Source organism: Lycium barbarum, chromosome 1 (genome assembly GCF_019175385.1).
Source record: "Lycium barbarum isolate Lr01 chromosome 1, ASM1917538v2, whole genome shotgun sequence".
Taxonomy (NCBI): domain Eukaryota; kingdom Viridiplantae; phylum Streptophyta; class Magnoliopsida; order Solanales; family Solanaceae; genus Lycium; species Lycium barbarum.
In genome coordinates this window covers 162809406-162833706 of record NC_083337.1, presented here as the reverse complement: position 1 = coordinate 162833706, position 24301 = coordinate 162809406, and the positions used below count along the sequence as shown (strand labels likewise).

The 24301-nt window shown below is 37.6% G+C and overlaps 2 protein-coding genes across 4 annotated transcripts; one reads left to right on the top strand and one right to left on the bottom strand.

Annotated features, from left to right (window-relative positions):
* On the top strand, positions 1 to 2568 carry LOC132603479 (molybdopterin synthase catalytic subunit). Its single transcript, XM_060316580.1, has 2 exons — positions 1 to 153; positions 1885 to 2568. Exon 2 carries the CDS (start codon positions 1894 to 1896, stop codon positions 2476 to 2478), a length of 585 nt encoding a protein of 194 aa, XP_060172563.1. The 5' UTR covers positions 1 to 153; positions 1885 to 1893; the 3' UTR covers positions 2479 to 2568.
* A 1786-nt stretch (positions 2569 to 4354) lies between these two features.
* Positions 4355 to 23342, bottom strand: LOC132603466 (G2/mitotic-specific cyclin S13-7-like). 3 transcript variants are annotated; one of them, XM_060316562.1, is made up of 9 exons: positions 23187 to 23342; positions 21783 to 21924; positions 21575 to 21629; positions 21179 to 21403; positions 20971 to 21096; positions 5435 to 5683; positions 5179 to 5340; positions 4901 to 5082; positions 4355 to 4788 (listed from the first exon to the last, which is right to left on the bottom strand). In XM_060316562.1, the coding sequence occupies exons 1-9, from the start codon at positions 23224 to 23226 to the stop codon at positions 4608 to 4610; spliced, it is 1362 nt and encodes a 453-aa protein (XP_060172545.1). In that variant the 5' UTR covers positions 23227 to 23342; the 3' UTR covers positions 4355 to 4607. The 3 variants fall into 3 exon arrangements, with proteins under 3 accessions (XP_060172545.1, XP_060172549.1, XP_060172537.1); XM_060316566.1 differs by having other exon boundaries at positions 4356 to 4788; positions 21179 to 21406; positions 21783 to 21918; XM_060316554.1 differs by having other exon boundaries at positions 4357 to 4788; positions 21179 to 21406; positions 23187 to 23341.
* Positions 23343 to 24301: the final 959 nt, after the last annotated feature.

Below are 24301 nucleotides of genomic sequence, written 5' to 3'. Positions count from 1 at the left end.
TTAAATAATATTTAAGGAACTATTTTGAACCTGCTAAAAAGATAAGGGACTATTTTTATCATTTTCTCTGCCAAAAATTGTCAACTTCTACTCTGAATCAGAAAGATAAGCTCCAAAACTGCAGTTTCAACAACCAGCCGCTTCATTCAACAGGTAAGTTTTCAAAGATTCAATCTTTTTGTAAATCCCTTAAAGGGTTATTTTCTTTATTCTTGATTAACAATAGTATATCATGAAACAAATGAAAACGATAGGAATAGTTATCATTTGCGAGTTTTCTTTCTGTTCTTGGTATGGAAGTAATAAAACTCAACTCATTACCTTATTAATAATTTTTTTCAGAACTGATTAAATTTCTAAATATCTCAAATCCTTGCATTTGAAATCAATTCAACAAAGATTTTCCTATAGTCTCAATCAGTTTAGTCTGGAGTTGACTTGAGGCTAATTGGTTAAAGATTATTAATATCTCAAATTGTAACTGATACTCTCTCCCCAATTTATATGCGCACCTTTTAGATTTCGAGAGTCAAAAAAGTTTTTCTTTGACCGCGATTTTTTCATATGCCTTCCAGATATTCTAAATTGTCAATTATCGTGATTTAAAGTTTTTTTTGCATAGTTTTCAAATATGTAAATTTTTATTTTAAAAAACTTAAAGATTCCATGTCTAAATTTACGGTCAATATTTAAAAGTTTAACTCTCAAAGTTTGAACTGTGCCACATAAATTGAGATAGAGGGAGTAATTATTTTGTCTACCAAGGTTATTCTATTAATGAATGATTAGAAAGTGAACTGCAATTTGTTGAATTTAGCAGTTCATGAAGCAGTGTTTGAGATTATAATCCAATATCATAAGCTGAAGTTGATTGTTTAGAGGTATAGTTGGACAATTATAGCCTATGGTAACCGATAAAACTCTTATGAAACTCAATCTACTGGTACATCCTGTCTAATCCCTTGTCTTTTAATTTGATCCTACAAATCTAGTTAAATTTTCCGGCGATAAAGTTTCTATAAACTGGAAAGAAGGAAAAATGAGGCGGACAGTTACTTGAAGAAATGTGTGAATGTTAGTTATTAACTTTTTGGACCGAGGTGAGTTTAAATGGAGCTACAGGCATAACGAGGATTCATATTGCTGCCCCAACAACAACAACAACCCAGTGAAATCCCACATCGTGGGGTCTGGGGAGGGTAGAGTGTACGCAGACCTTACTCCTACCAAGGTAGGACGGCTGTTTCCGAAAGACCCTCGGCTCAAGAAAAGCATAAAAGCATAAAAAAAAGTCAGATAAGGCTAAAAAATTCAAAGCGACATGGAAAAGCAATAATATAAAATAAAATAATGCAATCGACACAGATGCCATAGGATAATCAAAGCACAGGAAATAGCAGATAATAGCACAAATCGGAGCACAAGAAATTATATTGTGATACTGCGACTACTAATAAGAGCGGATAACGATACTATCTACTAGCCTTCTACCCTAATTTGGGTCCTCCAAACCCTCCTATCTAAGGTCATGTCCTCGGTAAGCTGTAATTGTGCCATATCGTGTCTAATTACCTCTCCCCAATACTTCTTCGGCCTACCCCTACCTCGTCTGAAACCATCCATGGCCAACCTCTCACACCTCCGCACTGGGGCATCTTTGTCTCTCCTCTCCACATGCCCAAACCATCTCAATCTCGCTTCTCGCATCTTGTCTTCCACAACATGCCCAAACCATCTTAATCTCGCTTCTCGCATATTGCTGCCCCAAATTGTTTAGAATTGAGGACTAGTTGTTTTCGTTGTTGTCTCATAAATAAAACTTTTCCTTTATTACATTGCCTTAAGGAAGCAAAGTGAAGTTTTGAACTGTTGTTTGGATTACAGGTGATTCAAATGGCTGACGAGGAGCGAGATCTAATTGAGATCTTGGAAGAGAATAACCCAATAGACATCAACAAATATATTAGTTATGTTCGTTCTCCCAAATGTGGAGCTATAGCAACATTTGCAGGTACAACACGTGATACATTTGACGGTAAAGAAGTCGTAGAGCTACAATACGAAGCATATGTTCCAATGGCAATACGTTGTCTGAAATCCCTTTGTTCTTCTGCCCGAGCATCATGGGATATCCACTCGATAGCAGTTGCCCACTGCTTGGGTACTGTTCCTGTTGGAGAGACTAGTGTATTTGTTGCAATCTCATCTGTCCATCGAGCAGATGGATTGGATGCTTGCAAGTTTCTGATTGATGAGCTTAAAGCATCAGTTCCGATATGGAAGAAGGAGATATATACAAATGGAGAGGTGTGGAAAGAGAATAAAGAGTTTATAGATAGGATGCCAGAACTTGTGAAGACATCAGAGGATCAAGCCGGCGCTTGCTCTGGTAAAAAGAAAGTGGAGGCACATGAGAGAAAGAGTTGCTGTGGGACAAAGGTTAAAGTCAATGACGAAAATGCAGATTCTTGTAGGTAGTTCTGAAGCACATGTTGTTGTATTTCATACAAACCCTTCATGTCTAAGCAAACCCGAAAAATAATAAATGGTAATTCATTCTTCTTTCAATTTCCTTGTCCATCCTTGCTCTCATGTGCAATGTTTTTGTTTTTTTATAGCTCAATCATTGTTAATGTCTTTCAAATGAGTTTTCTCAATACCCTTTCTTTATTTTTCATGATACAGTATCATGCTATACTGCAGAATAACTTTAGATCAACTGTCATCACTGCTTTCATTTTGTGGTGTAAAAATCATTCTTAGTCTTCTTTCCCTCATATTTTCTTAGTATGTGTTTATGACCAAATCTTTCTTAGAGCCTGTTTGGCCTAGCTGTTAAAAACAACTTATTTTGAGAAGTGTTTTTTTTTTAAAGTGTTTTTCAAAAAAATACTTTTCGTGAGAAGCAGTTTGTGTTTGGCTAATTCATTTGAAAAGTGCTTTTGACGGCTTTAAATAAGCAGATTGTGTTTGGCTAATCATCAGTAAAAAGTGCTTTTGAGTGTCAAATTACGAAAAAGGACAAATATCAAATGAATGTTTACTATCAAGATTGTTTTACAGAGAGAATTTTTTTTAAATATCTATTATAATACATATTAAAATTTAAATATTATAATACATATTTGTTTAATTAAAATTTAATAATACATATTAAAATTTTCAATTAATATAATACATATTAAAATTTTCAATTAATATAATACATAGATAAATAAAAAATAAATATTAATAGTGATATAATATCAACACTGATTTAAATATACTAAACACTACAACCCAAACAAAATTTAAAATCATTCCACAAATTAAAATTTAACACAAAGAATTATTGATTAGAAATTAGCGGATTAATGAGGGATATACTTGGTAAATGTGTAATCATGGCAGGGATATTTTTGTCTTGAAAAAATAATTTTCTGCTTCTTCCCAATCGTAGAAAAACTGCTTTTGCTTCTAGTTAAAAGCAGTTTTACTAATTGGCCAAACACCTCAAACATCCAAAATAAGTGCTAAAAAGGCGCTTTTGGCCTCAAACCGCTAGGCCAAACAGGCTGTTAATGTCCTAATCAGTTTCTGAAGTTCTTTTTCCCTGTTTTCCGTGACACGACAACAGCAGTTAGCGGATATTTTATATCTTAAGCTCCAATTTGTTTTCGTCTAATCTCATAATATGTATGCATAGCCAAATCATTCGTAATGTACTCCAAGTCAGCTTCTCAAGTTCTTTTTTGCTATTTTTCGTGTCACAATATAATACTCATAAGCAGCAAATTTAGATAATCTGTTTTCTGTCATTGCTTTATTTTGTGGTGTAAAAACCACAAATTCTTTTAGTCTGTATCAAACATATTTTTGTACTCCAAATCAGTTTCCCCAAATTTTCATAGACAAATCATTCTTAATGTTGTTCTATCTACTTTCTTCAGTCCTTCTGCCTATTTCCCCAACACAACAATAGCAATTATCGAATAATTCATACATTAAGCTCCAATTTATTTTGCCTGAGAGGGTTAATGTATAGAGCCAAAACCATTCTTAACAGTATGAAATACTATTATATTAGACTGTAATTTATACCGAACTGCTTCTTTTTAGTATCATGATTGGGCGACTTCCTTCCAGGAATGTTAATCATAAAGTTTAAGAAGGCTACCACGTATGAAGAGCTTAATATGGAAGTTGCTGTTTTCAAGATTACTGCATATATTCATGAAAGAGAATAAAGAGAGCTTGGCTATGAAAATTTGGACTGAAATTGTAGGACTAATTGAAGTAGCAGATATTTGATTTCAAATCCCCTCTGCAGAAACTAGCTGAAAATGAGTCATTTCATTTTTGTCATATTTCTAAATGTTCCCTTCACTGAAAACTCCTCTATATGGAAGATGCATCAAATAATTCTGACTTTATATGTCTTTCTTATTGAATGCAACAATATTTTTCTCAATGAAGTGCCAATTCAGAAGGAATAAAAGTATCACCCAACATTCAAATATTCACACAACCATACATGTTACAAAAGACACGACTTTACTAGTAAGTAAGTCATATAAAAGTATGAATTTTTCAGACTTCAAAACAGAGATCAGAAAGCTGACATGATCTCACTCACATTCACAATCTTGCTTCCAGAACTTGCTATATCTGGAGGGGCCTAATTGGTCTCTTGCATGGGGCAAGAGGGCAACGGCACCTCTATCTGGACTAGAAAACTTCCTATAAACTCCCTTCAGCTTGTTTTCAGCAGCACCTGAGTGGAAACTAACTAATTGCTTTGCACATTCCCTGTTTTAGAAAATACACAACACAATTAGCACATAAACCTGTGGAGTTTAGTTACACCAATCCCAAATCACAAGTGTTTAAACAGGAATTAAACTTCTTCTTTTTCTTTTACATCAGCTGGTCTTGTGAGTAGCCGGTGTGGTGCTTCAGAGTGTCGGTCCATCGAGGACTCTTGTTGAGAGTAGCACGAGCAGCATAAACAGCAGAAGCAGCGAGCTTTGACGGGCAGTAAGATATCACGGTAGTATAGTTCATCAGCCCGAGCTCAGCCAAGAAAAATGTCATGTTCTCCATCTATAAAACAACAAAGAAAATGTGATCAGCTAAACGGGGCTGTCTTTATTTGGAACCTTAGGTAGCTAATTCACGTTGAGAATAATAGATCAATACCTCCTGATCAGATGGACCAGCAGCTTTGATGTAACGAACCAGAAAGACGTATGGCGTTGGAACGGTTAAATACCACTCCAGCTTTCCCAAAATTGCTTTCTCCATTACAAGTATCTGGTCCCTGACATAAGCATTGTCTGTTATGGTTAGCAAGTCATTAACCTGCAGAAACATACGTAGCAGAGAATCAGAACATTATGATAAATCTGAACTGAACAGATTTAACACATTTTCATATTACTTCATATTATTGTACCTCCGGAGCCCAAATCTCTTCATATTTGCAGGCAATAAGCATTGAGCTGATGCAAAGTAACTGAAGTTCGCGTCTAGGAACAGTCTCTTCTGACAGGAAACGGTCCATTATGTTAACTGTGAGGTAAAGGCTTTCAGGCCTCAGCTCAAACCTTTTGTGTGCTTCTACCAGCCAGTCAACAAGAATTGCTCTCACCCTGGAATTAATCTCTGGTTGTGAATCCATGTAATCACACGGTTGATGCTCGTCCTGAATCAACCAAATCATCAGAATAACAGGATTCATTTTAGGGATAATTACATTTCTGGACCGCTCAAAAGAATAATAGCCGCAATGTATAGGTTTTGTATATTAAGTACAGATATACCATAATATACATATTAGATACACAAAATTTACATAAATATACATATATATACATAATCAGTGTATAGGTTTTGTATATTTTGGCTAGCGTCTGTAATTAAGCTAAAAATGACAAAAGCCCTTAATTTTACTTATGATTACTAAATTTTATCCACTAAAAATGAAGTCACAACAGCCAATACAACTGAATTTAATGGTAAAGTCACCAGTGTTGACACCCAATTTTGTCCCGCTTCTCCTCCGAAATACCTATTTATACTTCTGGTATTTTGAAAATTTTTAAAAAAAAATATGCATTTAAGTTTTACTATAATTATTAATCTCTTATTAACACCCACATTTTATTATTCTACTGCAGTTATTATTATCATCATTATTATTTTATTATTAGCAGTATTACTACCGCTATTTATTTGCTGCTATTATTTAGTATTATTGAAATTTGCATTTTTTCAGCGTTTTACCAACTTCCGCATACACATCGCATTTATTTCGCACATTTAAAATGATAGCGTTTATTTATTGTTAAAATATTATTGCACGGTCATTGCAACATCATATAATTTTATTATTCAGGTCTCTTATAATTACACATTTTCGTATTAGGTGATATTCTGGAACCCTTAGTACATCATTAAAATGGATCTCTTATTCAAATTTAGAAGCCAAACTATTTCTTGCACTCGGTCCGTATTTTGACTTACCGGACCCCAAATCAAAGTCCGATTAACTCCTAATACTTTTTGGACTAGACCATATTTTTATCTCAATTTTTTAGACCAGTCCATGTTTTAATTCACTAGTCCATCCTTTAATACCCAGTCTAAAAATTGACCCAGTCCACAAATGGACCGGGTCCGATCCAATTTTCCCTTCATTTTCCTTTACCTCTACACGCCGCACACCACCCCCATCCCTGTTCTCTCTCTCTTTCCCTCTTCTCTTCTCTGTCATCGCTCATCTTCGCCACCTTCCCTTGTCTCCCCACGCCACTGCCCTTCCATTCCTCCCTGTCCCCCACGCGTCTGTCACCCCATTCCCTCTTTGTTCCCCGCTCTTCTCTCTCTCCCGCTCCTCCCTCTTTCTTCAACGCCAAAAGATCAAAAACCCTATAAATGGTGGTGGGTTGAATCGGGATAGGGGGCTTTTGGAATCGCGAAAAAACCTCCCTGAAAAGAAGTTCCTCAGCTTTGAATACTCCTGAAAATATCAGTCCCTAATCGCACGAATTTCCCTCTTTAAATATTAGTTTTAATTTTCTAAATATCGATTCAAGCACTAAATTCTTTTCTGTTTTGCCCTTGTTATTTGTTTGAATTCGACCGCGCGCAAGTTCGGATTTCGTGGTGTTTCGAGGTAGATTGGAAACCCCGCGCCTCACTTCGCTGCACCCGAAGAAGGTAATTCTCTCATTGTCTTAGCATTTCTATTTTGATTCTGCCGATTATGATTTTATATTAGCTTCGAGATTAGTTTATTTATTAGCTTTTATTAGAAGTAGATTAGATTAGTAGTTTCAGTAATTTCCTTCTTTATTTTAGAATTCTTCTACTTTTAACTCTATGTGTCTGTGTCGTATAAGATTAGCTTAAGTTTGTTTTATCTAGCTAAAAAAATTAGTTTTCCTTGCTACTGTATGAAAATATGAAGTTTTTACTATGTTCTCTTTGCGTTTTTCTCCCTTAGTATATGGTGAAGATCAATGTTAAGAGCAATTAGTTAAAACCCAGCAACTTGTTATCTTTAACGGAGATAGAACTAAGCATAACCAATACGTTACCTTTTCTGGCTCTGGATTTTGATTAAACATTGAGCTAATTTTGTTCATGGTCCAAGAATAGTCGTACCATGCTAAACGTAACTAAAATGTTAGTTGTTTGCCAACCGGAACAGAGCCATTAGTTATGAATATTTTGTTAATTTCAAGTGTGGTTCCGCCTTAGCTTTCCCTCACTGTGGTGTTTCCAATTAATGAGTTTCCCCTTTTCTTTCAGAATCTGTTTAAGTGATTTTCCTTCTTCCTTTCATTTTACAATCCTGTTCTTCTATGTGGTTTGCTTTGAAATTCTCGTTTCTGTTTATTTGCGTTCATGTTATAGGTTTTCTTGTCACGGTTGTTTCTTAGTTGTTGGTATTAGTCAGCTTTTGCTCGCTGTTCTTCTATGTGGTTTGCTTTTAAAATAATGTCGCTCATGTTTTTTAGCTTCTTTTGTTGTTTTTCTATACTTGGGTTAAAGTAAAGAAGGAACTAATTAATTTGTTACATTTTCTCAGAACAATAATAGCTTTTGTCACGGTTGGGTGCTAATCTTTATCTCTTTTCCCCTTTCTTTTACATGTACACATCGGAACAAACGGAGTCTTAATTCGGGATTTTATTAAAACAAAGTCTCAAGAGGAGACTCAGCACACCCATCCATAGGGTCATCTCGCGCCGCAATTCTTAGATCACATCGGGCAGGCGAAACTCGTTAGAGGCCGCCTGTAACGTTTTTATTCTTTTTTCGTATCATTCATTTCCTTTCATCCATTTTTATGATTGCTGATTTGTCTGCGTTTTGGATTGTGTGTGTTTTAAAATTAGGTGGAGAACCTATGATTCATGTAGGATTAGAAAGGGGTAGATTCTGTCATTTAGGATTGCCACTCTAAAATTAAATACTTATTTTTCATCATACAGAGTGCATCATTCATATAATAATATTTTAAACTTGTTAGCTATAAGTTATTTTTTTCTTTTTCTTCTTTTCTCAAAAGCTATTTTTCTTAAATTTCTTAAACCTCAATTAATTAACCTAAGATTGGTCGGATAACCGTAGTTAACGGATTCTAAAGGATGCCTAACCCCTTCCCTTTAGGATAATATAGAACCCTTACCTAGAATCACACTGATTAAGCAGGCTATTAACGGAGGTTTAGTTAGCTTTACCTTAGTTAATAATTAGGTGTCCTAATTCACCGTAAAATCAATTAGGTGGCGACTCCTTAAAATAAAGCATATAGGAATCTCCAATATGTTGTACTCCGCTTCAACCCGGTTAAAATGGGGTATAACAGCTTGGCGACTCTGCTGGGGACTCTTAGGCTCTAACCATAACAGACTTAGGTTAATAGTTAATTTGTTGGATATTTTGTTGGTTTTTCTTTTTTTGCCTTTATTACCGCTTTTTCCTTATATGCTTTTGGTTGTTTTTATTTTATTCCTTATGAAAAATTTCTATGTAATATGTATGTTATTGCTTTCCTTAAATTGGCATTCCGCTCATATTTCTTCCACTCCTGGAAAACTCACACATATTCACACACTTAAAGCGGCTTCGTAGTTTGCGCCCGTGCACTACCAAATTGCCCTTTTAGTTGGATCGGTCTTGTGGATTTAGTCGATCGGCGGTGCAGTCGACGGCCACGGACTTTCCACTCCCAAGTTGTCCGCTTGGGGGAGCCTTGTGTCATAGGAAACCAACTCTTAATCTGCCTAAGATAGAGCTAAACCAACACCCTATTAGGAGCATACATTTCATGACCTAGGAGGTTTAATACCCTTGGTGTATTAAATTCATTAGATGACTTTACCCAAACGTCCAAGCGGGTTCGCGACCCCGAGTGACACCAATCATACTTTATGTGCATGTTTGAAGGATAATTGTGCCTAAATATTGACTATTTGCTCTAATTAATTAAACTTTAGGAGGGAGGGCATGATTAATATTTCTATGACACGTATGGATTTGCATTGGAGTACAACGAATGATGAAGATCAAAGACAGCACAAATGGAGCTAGAAGTTAGACATAGGAAACTGTATTTACTTTACTTAAATTAGGAAACACTTTATGTTGTATTCATTTAACATGTAATAAATATTGCATTATCTTGTACTTTATTTGAGAAATAGAATCTGTTTAATTAATTAAAGCAACGGGATGACATATTATGGCACGCTTTACCCTTCAAACGACGATAGGCCTACCTCGGGCACAAAGAGGTCACATGCATATTAGGACGCGTTATTGTTTGATATACTTGTTTGACAACTTGTTTGACTCTATTTGATGAATTATTTGCTACATGCCTTACTTGACTTTACGTGATCATGACTTTGCCTAGATATGCTCATGAGACTAACATCGTTATGTTTCGTTTATCTTATTCCCCAAAGAGAGTTGATTCGTGTTGACATTCGATGGCCGACCATCCTTACATCACAAGGTCAAAGACGTCGTCGTTACCTGAACGTAGTTGGGCTGTTCAAGGAAATGAAATTACTATGTCCGATCCGGCCGCAGCTATTTCAACTGGTATGGAAAATATCGTGATCTCTAGCAATCCACCCGAGATTCCCGAACATGGAACTACTATTCAACGGGATGAACATATTGCCCGCCTGACTCAAGAGATTAAGGATCTACGCAGAGAACTGAATCGGGTTAGAAGCATGACCAACTCATCTGTTACACTCCAAAGTTCACCTCCTGAACCTAGGGATGTCGCACCAAACCCGCCTCATTTTCCATCAATTGAACCTTTAGTTCCAGAACATTTTCCTCCACAAAACAATGCACCTATCAACAACAACTTACCTCCAACCACCTCCGCAAATCCACCAAATCCATCGCCCATCTACACCCCTCCACAGAATCAATCACCCACCTACACTACCTATGTCGCTCTTGATCCACCGCCCGTCAATCCACCAAATCAATCACTAGGTAATACTCCTTACATTGCTTTACCCACCAACACTAACCCACCACCTACAATTACTCCTCTAAACCCACCAAACCAAGTCCTTACATACTTTGGCCATCCACAACAACCTTTCTACCCTTACCATTACGTTGAACCCTACCAAGCTCCACTATTCCCTTACCCTGTCTATAGTACTCAACCAAATTACTACCGACCCCGAGCACCTCAATATCAAAACTTACGTCCATACCAATTTGCCCAAATTTCCACCCACCGAAATCGACCACATACCACACATAGAACCCGTCCAAACCCTGTCATAAAAAACACCCGTGATTACACTCAGTTCGCTGAACCTTTGTCTCAGCTATTTGAAAGACTGAAAGCGGCAGGCGTGGTACAACCTATTGAAGGGAAGATTCTCAATCCTATCCCAAAATGGTTTGATAGTTCCAAGCATTGCGCATATCATTCTGGAGTTCCTGGGCATGCCACTGAGGATTGCTATGGCTTCAAAAGCAAAATCGAAGTCTTGATTAAGGAAGGAACAATCCAGCTCACTGGAGCTCGACCCGATATGGATCGCCATCCCTTTTCCTACTCACGAAAACGCCAACGTGAACATGATAATTATAAAAAAATTAAGAATCAGAAGGAGGCTGTTACGCCAATTGGAAAAGATGGAGAGAGGCGTGTCATCAACGTTCGTTGCGCCTGTGGGGATGATCCGAAAACAAGTGCCAGTGAAGATGGCTGCAACAACTACTGAGACACCAACCATCCAGGGTACAGAACCAGGAGAGACTCTGAAGAACTGGACTTGTACTCCGTCCCTGCTTCGCCAGGAGCCTTGGTGGCATGAACATGTAGTGAACTTGTTTTCTTTTATTGATGCTTGAACCGTACCCAAAATTTTGTTTGTTTTGCTTCACCTTGTGGAAGCTTGAATTGCAAAAGTATGAATGCATTTCGGATTTTCCGTAATCATCTATTTTCTACTTTACTTATCAAATCTGCCAACTCTACGATTATGACATGAACGAATAGAGTAACAAAGAAACTAGGGGACAAGACAAGATTCCACTCGAGAAATTGAAATAGCCGATAGGTGACAACATAAGTCTAAAAGCTAGCAATTCAAGAAGAAATCGAAGTACGACATTAGGTTAGACAACCTAGTTTGCAACCTTTCCTTTAGTTGCGAACTACGCTTGACCTGATTCCTCGGTGGATACGTAGGCAGCCCACATAGGGACTCGGTCATACTAGGTTAGAATTTTTGCCATTCACATGCGTACGAACTACGTTCTGACCTGATTCCCGAGGTGGGATACGTAGGCAACCCACATAGGGTTCGGTTGCTTTATAACAAAAATCCAAAATATCTTATGCGTCACGAACTACGTTCGGACCTGATTCCTTGGTGGATACGTAGGCAACCTATACAAGGTTCGGTCACAAACATAGCATATGAATCAAAACTGGGGCATATTTTGGAAGATTAGACAAGAGAAAAGTTGGACATCGACACTATTAAGGCTACTAGACAAGAATAGTACACACAAATGACCTTTCAAAGTTCTCGGAAGTGTCGCAATCGAAAGTTAGCAGGAATATCTTACAACTTGTATACATATATTTTCATATATATCTTTCCTTACATACATACACTTACGTATATATTTTTCAAACGGAAGACTTTCCTTCAATTGTTTCACTACTGTTCATCTACCGAGGCTTTAAACGGAGGCCGCAAGATCCAAACAAACAGGATGAATGGGGCGCCAACAAAGTCAAGCTTCGAGTCAACACGAATCAACTTTCCCCCTCCCAAACTGAGAATTTTTCTTTGGATGCAGGAACTTAAAATCGCAAGATCAACAATCAAGTCTATTAATCAGGGCCATTGTGGCCTCGCCTCAAAAGCCATGCGGCTTTGCTTTCAGCCTTATCCTTTAATTTATTTTTTCTTATCAAAATAATTCTATAACTTTATACACCTGTTTTTGAAGGTTGACGAGATTAAAGACAGATCAAATCAGGATTACGTGCCATCAATTCAGCCTGTCACGATACCGTCAGACTACAAATTCTAGAGCTTCTTGTGTCCTTCTTTTACGGGTTATCTGGCATTGAACATTGTTTTGGCTGCGAATCTGCATTAAGGACGAGATACAATGGCAAAAAGATTTGAGTCATTCAACACCGGTGTGGGGTTGGTGCAAGCGCAAAATGAGGATGGCGAGAAGAATGTAGTACAAAGAAGCGTATTGGTCAATTTGGGAAATACCCTCAGCCTTCTTCCTAACACAAGTTCAGCTTCCAGCTCTACCCAAAACATTTCCTTCACTATTTCTCCTCACCCAGCTCCTACAAATATACCGCCAAGATACTCTATTAAACCAGAAGCTTTGCAAGTCACATTGATACCTAATGTCCAAAAGCCTGCACTTGCAGCGCCCTTCACAGAAAACCAGCAAAATCAGCTAGCGGTATACCCACACAAGAGATTGAGAAATGAAGCGAACGCAATCAACCAGAATGACTCGGATAGAGAGCTTCACAATTTGAGGAGAATTGTCGAAGAAGAGATGCGGGCAAGAAATGTCCAAAGCTTAAGATATGAAAGTTTGTGCATACTTCCAAATGTTGAGTTGCCGCCAGGATTCAAAGTGCCAAAATTCAACACCTTTAATGGCAGAGGAAATCCTATTACGCACTTGAAGGACTATTGTAGCAGATTAATGGGAATTGGACAAGATGAAGCCATAATAATGAAATTGTTCATTCTGAGCCTATCAGGGTTGGCGTTAGATTGGTACACAGAACAAGACTTTCGCAAATGGTACACATGGGAGGACATGGCCCGCGACTTTGTAGAACATTTCAAATTTAACATCGGGGTTAGTCCAAATCTGTATGATATGCTTGAGATAGAAAGGATGCCACATGAGTCTTTTCAGGAATATGCCATCCGATGGAGATTGGAAGCTTCAAAAATACGTCCTCCGTTGCCTGAGAATGAGTTGATTTCAACTTTCATCCAAATACAAAAGGGCATATATTATGAAAAGTTGTTATGTGCGCGGTTGCGCGACTTTGCTGATCTAATTCAAATTGGAAAGCAAGTAGAAGCGGGCATTCGAGCAGGAAGAATTGTTGACAGTTCATCAGTACAAGCAACTTTTCAAGTCGAGACATTCAACAATTTGCAAGGCAAAAACAGAGAAACCGACTCAGCTATCCGGTCTACACATCAGCCGCAATCACGACAGAACTATCAATGTTCGCGTGATCATATATACCTTCATCAACGAGGCATTCAATATCAACCCGATCCAGCACAGTCTAGCTTACGACGGTCAGAGCACGCAAAACTCCGCACTTTTACTCCTCTTGAAGAGTCGTTAACCAGCATATTTGAGAAAATGAAAGCCAAGGGACTCCTGAAGCCAAAGAAAGGATGGATCCCTAAAAGCCTACCGCCAGATTTTGATTGGTCCAAGAGTTGTGCTTACCACTCTAATATTCCAGGTCATGACACAGAAAATTGCCCGGCTCTTAAGCATAAGATCCAGAACATGATCGAAAAGGATAAGATAAGTGTGCAACAAAATAAATTGTACGACAATGATGGCCCTTCAGTTGCAAATGCAATTATTGTTACCGGTGATCTGTCAAAATTGGCACCGAGACATTTGAAAAGGAAGTATAGGACTAAGCAAGACTATTGAAAGGATCTACCGTCACTAGCATTCTCCACCCATCAGCTTTCCTTCTTGTAATTTTTGCTAAAGCTTGTTATGAACTACTTTCGACCTGATTCCTTCGGGATAAGTAGGCAGTCCATTCTCGGACACGGTCTTAATATAGTGAAAATTCCATCCTCCCCATAAAGCAACACTGGGGCAGCTTTGCAAATGGCCTATCATTATTCGACAAAAAACATGAATCGAAATCTCGAACAATATATCAGCGTCACCAGATTGTTGCAATGCCATCACCTCAAGAAATGCAGATTCAACGCCAAAGCTTTGGTGTTCGATGCAAGGCAACCATGTTATTTTACACTAACAAAATTTTCTTTGAGTAATGCAGGGACATATTTTAGCTATTCTTGAAGGACATCGCACAGTATCAAATCGGCAATTGCAAGATTCAGATACAACAAAGGGCAAAGTCAACTTGATACTAATTAATTTTGAAATTTACAAATTTCTTTGAGTGCAGGAACCTTTTAGTTGCAAATTTTGGCAGGGTAGAAAGTCCCCCAAATCTTCGGCATTGCATCATGAATATTTGTTGCCGCAAATTACGCACTGCGTCGAGACACGTCTCACCGTATATGAATCAAGCATCGCAAAGGCTCTTCGCTCCGTACTAATTTTGGTAACCATAAATCAAGCAGGTCATTTCGGGCTCATTCCGCCTTTATGCGTTGTCTGGGCTATGCACCGTCCTTTGAATTTTTCGCATAAGGCTGAGCACAGCCCCCTTGAAATTCCTGCATAAAGCATTTGCACTGCACTAGCATTGCTTTATTATTTGCAAATGCCCCGCATCGCACCGCACCCGCATTACATTATCACTTTCAAATGCCCTGCAAAGGCACAACACCATTGTTCGCAAAAGCACCGCATTTTAGGCCCGTCCGCCTTTAATAGGACATTATAGGTCCGTCCACCTTTAATTGGATATTTAGGTTTGTCCGCCTTTAATTGGACATTATAGGCTCGTCCGCCTTTAATTGGACATTATAGGCTAGTCCGCCTTTAATAGGACACTTTAGGCTCGTCCGCCTTTAATTGGACATCTTAGGCTCGTCCGCCTTTAATAGGACATTTTAGGTTCGTCCGCCTTTAAAAGGACATTTTTGGGCTGTGCACCGCCCCTTTGAAATTTTAGCATAAGATCGAGCACCGTCTTCTATCTCAATTTTATTCTGCCTTGTAATTTGAACTGCGTTTGACCTGATTCCCTTAGTGGGATACATAGGCAGCCTATGTCAGGCTCGGTCTCGTCATTCGCAAAAGCAACATCCTCCTATACCAGAAACTGGGACAAATTTTAAGGGCATCACCGCAAAAGCTCAATATCCTCCTATACCAGAAACTGGGACAAATTTTAAGGGCATCACCGCAAAAGCTCAATATCCTCCTATACCAGAAACTGGGACAGTTTTAAGGGGCATCATAGCAAAACGACACCCTCTTATGCGAGTAACTGGGACAATTTTTAAGGGCATCATCACAAGCGACATCGAGGAACATGAAAGAGAATATGGCCAACAGAGTCATCAGGCAAAAAGAAGACTTGGGAGAAAGGACGCTCGCTTTGTTTCACGGTTCCCAAGTTGCAGAAGCCAAAATATATAATGTTCGCAGCCTTGCAAGGATTGCACGTCGAACGGTTTGATCTTTATTATAACAATTATGCCTCTCGAGTATCAATAATTTGCGAGATTCGCAACAAATTAATGCTTGAGTCTTGCAAATGATTTTTCAAACGTGTCGACGCACAAATATTATTGCTTTCAAATGCTCTCAAATGCACTGCGCATGCACTACTATTTTAAATACCACACACTGCTGCTTTAAATTCCCCGCACTGCATGCACTATTATTTTTAATACCACGCACTGCATATGCACTATTGCTTTAAACTCCCCGCACTGCATGCACTACTATTTTAAATACCACGCACTGCATACGCACTACTGTTTTCAAATGCCCCGCACTGCAAAAGCAACCGCACCTGCATTACATTATTACTTTCAAATGCCCTGCAAAGGCACATCATCATTGTTCGCAAAAGCACCACATTTTAGGTTCGTCCGCCTTTAATTGGACATTTAGGCTTGTCCGCCTTTAATATGACATTAGGCTCGTCCGCCTTTAATAGGACATTTTAGGCCCGTCCGCCTTCAATAGCACATTTAGGCCCGTCCGCCTTTAATAGGACATTTAGGCTTGTCCGCCTTTAATAGGACATTTAGGCTTGTCCGCCTTTAATTGGACATTTGGGCTTGTCCGCCTTTAATATGACATTAGGCTTGTCCGCCTTTAATTGGACATTTTAGGCTAGTCCGCCTTTAATAGGACATTTTAAGCTCGTCCGCCTTTTATATGTCGCATGGGCTGTGCACCGCCCTTTTAAATTTCTGCATAAGGCTGTGCACCGCCTTTCATATGATGCATGGGCTGCGCACCGCCCTTTGCATCGCTTTTATATATTGCCTGGGCCATGCACCGCCCTTTTAAATTTCTGCATAAGGCTGTGCACCGCCTTTCATATGATGCATGGGCTGCGCACCGCCCTTTGCATCGCTTTCATATATTGCCTGGGCCATGCACCGCCCTTTTATTTTTTTTTGCATAAGGCTGTGCACCGCCTTTCATATAATGCATGGGCCATGCACCGCCCTTTGCATCATTTTCGTATATTACCTGGGCCATGCACCGCCCTTTTAAATTTTTGCATAAGGTTGTGCATCGCCTTTCATATGATGCATGGGCTGCGCACTGCCCTTTGCATCGCTTTCATATATTTCCTGGGCCATGCACCGCCCTTTTTAAATTTCTGCATAAGGTTGTGCACCGCCTTTCATATGATGCATGGGCTGCGCACTGCCCTTTGCATCGCTTTCATATATTGCCTGGGCCATGCACCGCCCTTTTTAAATTTCTGCATAAGGCTGTGCACCACCTTTCATATGATGCATGGGCTGCGCACTGCCCTTTGCATCGCTTTCATATATTGCTTGGGCCATGCACCGCCCTTTAAAATTTTCGCATAAGGCTGCGCACCGCCTTTCATATGATGCATGGGTTGCGCACCGCCCTTTGCATTGCTTTCATATACTGCCTGGGTCATGAACCGCCCTTTAAATTTTCTGCATAAGGCTATGCACCGCCTTCCATGTTTGCATGGGCTACGCACCGCCCTTTGTAGTTTCTGCATAAGGCTGCGCACCGCCCTGTGAAAATTTCTGCATAAGGCATCGCGTCGCACCTGCCTTGTTTTATTATTATTTTCAAATGCTCCTGCGTGCGCTCGCAGCCGCATTGCACTGCACTGGCATCGCTTTACTTCAATATTTATTTTTTACTGACTATCTTTATCTAGTTTAAAGTTTTCGCAGGGGCTTTAGCTCAACGTGGAACTATTTCTTCGGCAGCGAACTGGGGCAATACGTCAGGGAGGATAAGCAGACTTCCCAACAAGGGTCAATGATCTACCTCGAACACTCGACTCCAATTTCAAATCTTCCGTTCGCATTCCAGCACACTCCATATTCAGGGTTCTATCACAATACCCAGTGTCATCATAACTCGACACTGGGACAATATTTTTGCGAAGATTCGCATCAAATCGTGAGTTGCCAGTTATAGGTGTCGTAGTCTCCCCAGAACTACACACGACCTGATTCTCGTGCAACCCGAGATATGTAGGCGATTCAGAGACCAGAGTTCGGCCGTAATATTCTTAACCCTTAGGCCCCAAAATCCTTTAGCCGGGACAAAATAGGCTACTAAGTCAACGTCTTTGCCCGACAACTCTTTTCATCATTACCGGGCAAAGAGGGACAAGTTGTTGACACCCAATTTTGTCCCGCTTCTCCTCCGAAATACCTATTTATACTTCTGGTATTTTGAAAATTTTTAAAAAAAAATATGCATTTAAGTTTTACTATAATTATTAATCTCTTATTAACACCCACATTTTATTATTCTACTGCAGTTATTATTATCATCATTATTATTTTATTATTAGCAGTATTACTACCGCTATTTATTTGCTGCTATTATTTAGTATTATTGAAATTTGCATTTTTTCAGCGTTTTACCAACTTCCGCATACACATCGCATTTATTTCGCACATTTAAAATGATAGCGTTTATTTATTGTTAAAATATTATTGCACGGTCATTGCAACATCATATAATTTTATTATTCAGGTCTCTTATAATTACACATTTTCGTATTAGGTGATATTCTGGAACCCTTAGTACATCATTAAAATGGATCTCTTATTCAAATTTAGAAGCCAAACTATTTCTTGCACTCGGTCCGTATTTTGACTTACCGGACCCCAAATCAAAGTCCGATTAACTCCTAATACTTTTTGGACTAGACCATATTTTTATCTCAATTTTTTAGACCAGTCCATGTTTTAATTCACTAGTCCATCCTTTAATACCCAGTCTAAAAATTGACCCAGTCCACAAATGGACCGGGTCCGATCCAATTTTCCCTTCATTTTCCTTTACCTCTACACGCCGCACACCACCCCCATCCCTGTTCTCTCTCTCTTTCCCTCTTCTCTTCTCTGTCATCGCTCATCTTCGCCACCTTCCCTTGTCTCCCCACGCCACTGCCCTTCCATTCCTCCCTGTCCCCCACGCGTCTGTCACCCCATTCCCTCTTTGTTCCCCGCTCTTCTCTCTCTCCCGCTCCTCCCTCTTTCTTCAACGCCAAAAGATCAAAAACCCTATAAATGGTGGTGGGTTGAATCGGGATAGGGGGCTTTTGGAATCGCGAAAAAACCTCCCTGAAAAGAAGTTCCTCAGCTTTGAATACTCCTGAAAATATCAGTCCCTAATCGCACGAATTTCCCTCTTTAAATATTAGTTTTAATTTTCTAAATATCGATTCAAGCACTAAATTCTTTTCTGTTTTGCCCTTGTTATTTGTTTGAATTCGACCGCGCGCAAGTTCGGATTTCGTGGTGTTTCGAGGTAGATTGGAAACCCCGCGCCTCACTTCGCTGCACCCGAAGAAGGTAATTCTCTCATTGTCTTAGCATTTCTATTTTGATTCTGCCGATTATGATTTTATATTAGCTTCGAGATTAGTTTATTTATTAGCTTTTATTAGAAGTAGATTAGATTAGTAGTTTCAGTAATTTCCTTCTTTATTTTAGAATTCTTCTACTTTTAACTCTATGTGTCTGTGTCGTATAAGATTAGCTTAAGTTTGTTTTATCTAGCTAAAAAAATTAGTTTTCCTTGCTACTGTATGAAAATATGAAGTTTTTACTATGTTCTCTTTGCGTTTTTCTCCCTTAGTATATGGTGAAGATCAATGTTAAGAGCAATTAGTTAAAACCCAGCAACTTGTTATCTTTAACGGAGATAGAACTAAGCATAACCAATACGTTACCTTTTCTGGCTCTGGATTTTGATTAAACATTGAGCTAATTTTGTTCATGGTCCAAGAATAGTCGTACCATGCTAAACGTAACTAAAATGTTAGTTGTTTGCCAACCGGAACAGAGCCATTAGTTATGAATATTTTGTTAATTTCAAGTGTGGTTCCGCCTTAGCTTTCCCTCACTGTGGTGTTTCCAATTAATGAGTTTCCCCTTTTCTTTCAGAATCTGTTTAAGTGATTTTCCTTCTTCCTTTCATTTTACAATCCTGTTCTTCTATGTGGTTTGCTTTGAAATTCTCGTTTCTGTTTATTTGCGTTCATGTTATAGGTTTTCTTGTCACGGTTGTTTCTTAGTTGTTGGTATTAGTCAGCTTTTGCTCGCTGTTCTTCTATGTGGTTTGCTTTTAAAATAATGTCGCTCATGTTTTTTAGCTTCTTTTGTTGTTTTTCTATACTTGGGTTAAAGTAAAGAAGGAACTAATTAATTTGTTACATTTTCTCAGAACAATAATAGCTTTTGTCACGGTTGGGTGCTAATCTTTATCTCTTTTCCCCTTTCTTTTACATGTACACATCGGAACAAACGGAGTCTTAATTCGGGATTTTATTAAAACAAAGTCTCAAGAGGAGACTCAGCACACCCATCCATAGGGTCATCTCGCGCCGCAATTCTTAGATCACATCGGGCAGGCGAAACTCGTTAGAGGCCGCCTGTAACGTTTTTATTCTTTTTTCGTATCATTCATTTCCTTTCATCCATTTTTATGATTGCTGATTTGTCTGCGTTTTGGATTGTGTGTGTTTTAAAATTAGGTGGAGAACCTATGATTCATGTAGGATTAGAAAGGGGTAGATTCTGTCATTTAGGATTGCCACTCTAAAATTAAATACTTATTTTTCATCATACAGAGTGCATCATTCATATAATAATATTTTAAACTTGTTAGCTATAAGTTATTTTTTTCTTTTTCTTCTTTTCTCAAAAGCTATTTTTCTTAAATTTCTTAAACCTCAATTAATTAACCTAAGATTGGTCGGATAACCGTAGTTAACGGATTCTAAAGGATGCCTAACCCCTTCCCTTTAGGATAATATAGAACCCTTACCTAGAATCACACTGATTAAGCAGGCTATTAACGGAGGTTTAGTTAGCTTTACCTTAGTTAATAATTAGGTGTCCTAATTCACCGTAAAATCAATTAGGTGGCGACTCCTTAAAATAAAGCATATAGGAATCTCCAATATGTTGTACTCCGCTTCAACCCGGTTAAAATGGGGTATAACAACCAGAACATCAAAACAGAGGCAGATGATATTCACCATCATACCTCTGCGAGCTTGTAAAATTTGTAAAGATCCTCAACATATTCGACAGCAGCCAAGTGATTATCAACATCAGCAGCATCAATATCATCAATCTGTATTATTGGTTTGTTGGAGAGTCCACAAGCAGCCTGAAAGATAATTGGTCAGTTACACTACATACTGATCTTGCTTACTACATTTTAAGCTAAGGGAAGAGGTAAAAAGAACAACCTTGCTTCGCGCAGTTAGGATAGAAGTAAGAGTTTTTTCACTCTTCTTTACTTTTCTTTCGTTCAAGGGGATCTCTTCAATGGTTTTTGCATCGTCATCAGGGCGTATAACACTAATTATATCAGCTTTTGCTTTGACAGAATCCTTTTTAATAGCTTCGGCTTTTGTTGGAACACCAACAGCTTTCCTTGCCGCAACTTCTTTAGTTACTTCTACAAGAGGCTTCTTCTACAAACAAACCAAAATAATAAGCTGATTGGACAACTTTTGGAAAAAGTTTTTTCTTTTCAAGAACTGAATATATAAACCATCTCGGACCTATACTTAAAATCAGAAAAATACTAATAGGAAAACTTTTTTGAGAACTATTATTCAAACAGATAATGATGAAATTACCTTGTTCTTCTGCACTGGTTCTTGTTTCTTAGCTATTAACTGGGAAGCAAACCTCCTGAATGTTGAAAATTCTCATATTAGTTACACATGCACATACCAGATAAAACCAACAACAACAACAACTAAGCCTCAAGCCCAAGCAAATTGGGGTAGGCTATACAAGATAAGACCAAAAAGCATAAAGTTCTTCAGAGTAACTGAATTCTACCTAGCGACGGGGCGAGAAACCTTAGTTTGAGGCTTTGCTCCAACAGCAGGAACAGTAACAAGGTTTCCAATATCTCCCAAAGCACGCCTATTTCTTCCATCTGCTTGTCCATTCTTCTTCTTAACCTCTCCCCCTCCTACTACTAAATAGTTCAAACTCACATATTAGTAAAGAATATAAACTCACTGATTATATACAAAACAAGAAAAACCTTGGCCAAGAAAATGAATTCTCTGGCCAATGACATGAGGCTGATGGCAATGAACGAAAGTTAAAAGACACAACGAAAAATGGTGATAGATGCAGTTACTATATGAGATCGTATCCAAAAAAAATTGTCATATGAGATCAGTGCAAGAGAATGTAGAAATCTGTATAAATTTTGTGTAGCATAAGAATGTCCTTTTAAACAAGAATTATAGCAATCTAAGGCAAGAAAAAATGCAGTCATAGATGCAAAACAGTGAAACACAAAAGAATTCAACAAATCAGACATTTTCTACTAGTATTATAAAGAATGTTGGCAGGCTAGAACAGTATCAACTACTCCCTGCCTCACAGGAAATTAACATTTTTGTTTTCTTCTTTCTTGACATGCACGTTAAACATTCCATATTTTAAGCTCAGAGAAGTCTGATTCTAGAAATCCATCGCTTACATAACTATCCTTAAAAAATCTATACATGATGAGGAAAAAGAGCTGACATGGGATTTCATGGGACTAGTCACCACTTGTGTTTGAAATGCGGATAAAAGAGAAGAACAAAGTAAATTCAACAAACACCTAGTCTGAATCAGCTATACAAATTCGTCTGAATCAGCTATACAAATTCTCATTGCTCCTATTCATCAAATATTGTTCTTGAAACAAAAACCAGAATATTGGACTTAAATAAGTGTACTAATATAAGTATTGAGTAGCTTTACACTGATTGTCAACCTTTGATAATCTTCCTTGTTTATTCGGACTTGGAATAGCAATGTGAACAAGTTTACATTACCATTATTTGATCAAGAAAATATGAAATTTTACATGAATCATAAAAAAAAAGGACAGACAGTTTTCACAACTCTCTAGAATTTCATTAACAGTGATCAAGAATCTAAACAAATAGATCATATCAACAGGTATTAACCTAATAAAAAACACCCAAGAAAGATTGATACTCATTATTATCAATCAACACTTCATTTTTTTGTGGGGATACTGAGTATTCAAAAATAACTATTTGCATTAACAAAAAACCCCAAATTCTTTCAATACTAATCCAAGAAAATGAAAAGCCAACAACAAACAAGTAGTAATGAGTCCCCAAAGTGATTCTACATGAAAAAAAATATTGACAATAGGACATGCATCAAATAGAAGAAAGGGGATGGCAAAAAGACTATTTTTTTCGTCACCTTTGGGTAAAATCTTTGGAACTACGTCTCTGGAAGCCATTTCAAGCAAGTGAAGTTTCTTGGTTTTCTATTTCTGATAATCTTTTTTTTTTTCTATATGAATTTTGGGGTGATCACAGATTGTGAATGCAAAGAGAAGGGTTAATATTTGGTTGAGTCTTATAGTGCGCGTAATGTGTCTCTTTCTTTATAACGGTCAAATTTTCATATGTGGTAATAGGTTGGTTTACGCAAAAGTCCTTTGTTTAGGCTACCAATCGGATTTTGTCCATATTCTTAAAGATTGTGCAAATATAATCTTTGAAACTGAAAAAATATTGAACTGTCATCTAATATCTAAAAAAAATTTAGATCGTGATCTAATATTTTCTTGGAAGATTTTTTAATTTGTTCAAAAGAAATTTTTTAGACAGTAGTCTAAAAGATCCATAAATTGCAAGAGAAATAGAAAGAAAATCATTTACTAAACAATTATCTCAAAAAGATATGACCGTCAAAAATTTCTGGCAATAATCAGGATAACAGGAGGAGGAGTAGTAGTAGCAGTAATAATAATAATAATAATAATAATAATAATAATAATAATAATAATAATAATGGATAATTTTATATATCGCCCTTCAGATTTGACTTCTAACACTAATTTCTTTTGTAGTTTCACGATATTACACTTAATTTTATTTAAAAAACAATTAAAAGATGTGTAATTTATTGTTAATTTATTTTTTAAATTTAATATGACTAATTTGTTTTTTTTAAATCATTCTATTTAATTACTTCTAAAAATTTCCTCAAAGAATTAATTTAATTAATTATTTGAAGCTCTTTGCAAAGAATAAAGGAATTTCACATTGCTACAAACGAAATTGTAATTTAATCTCAAAAGTCTTATATACACTTCACCTTGCATCATGAAAACTATAGCAATGCAGCGCCATGGAAGCTTAATCTGGTGCGATGGTGCTTGAATATCCAGTATGCAGTTTCTTATGCTCAATATTGAGATACCGAACAATATGATTCTAATACTATTGAAAAAAAATAAAATTTTTGAGCTTACCTCAACTTATTGAAAAAAAATAGCTCGCAAAGGGAGAATTGTTAAGAACATATAA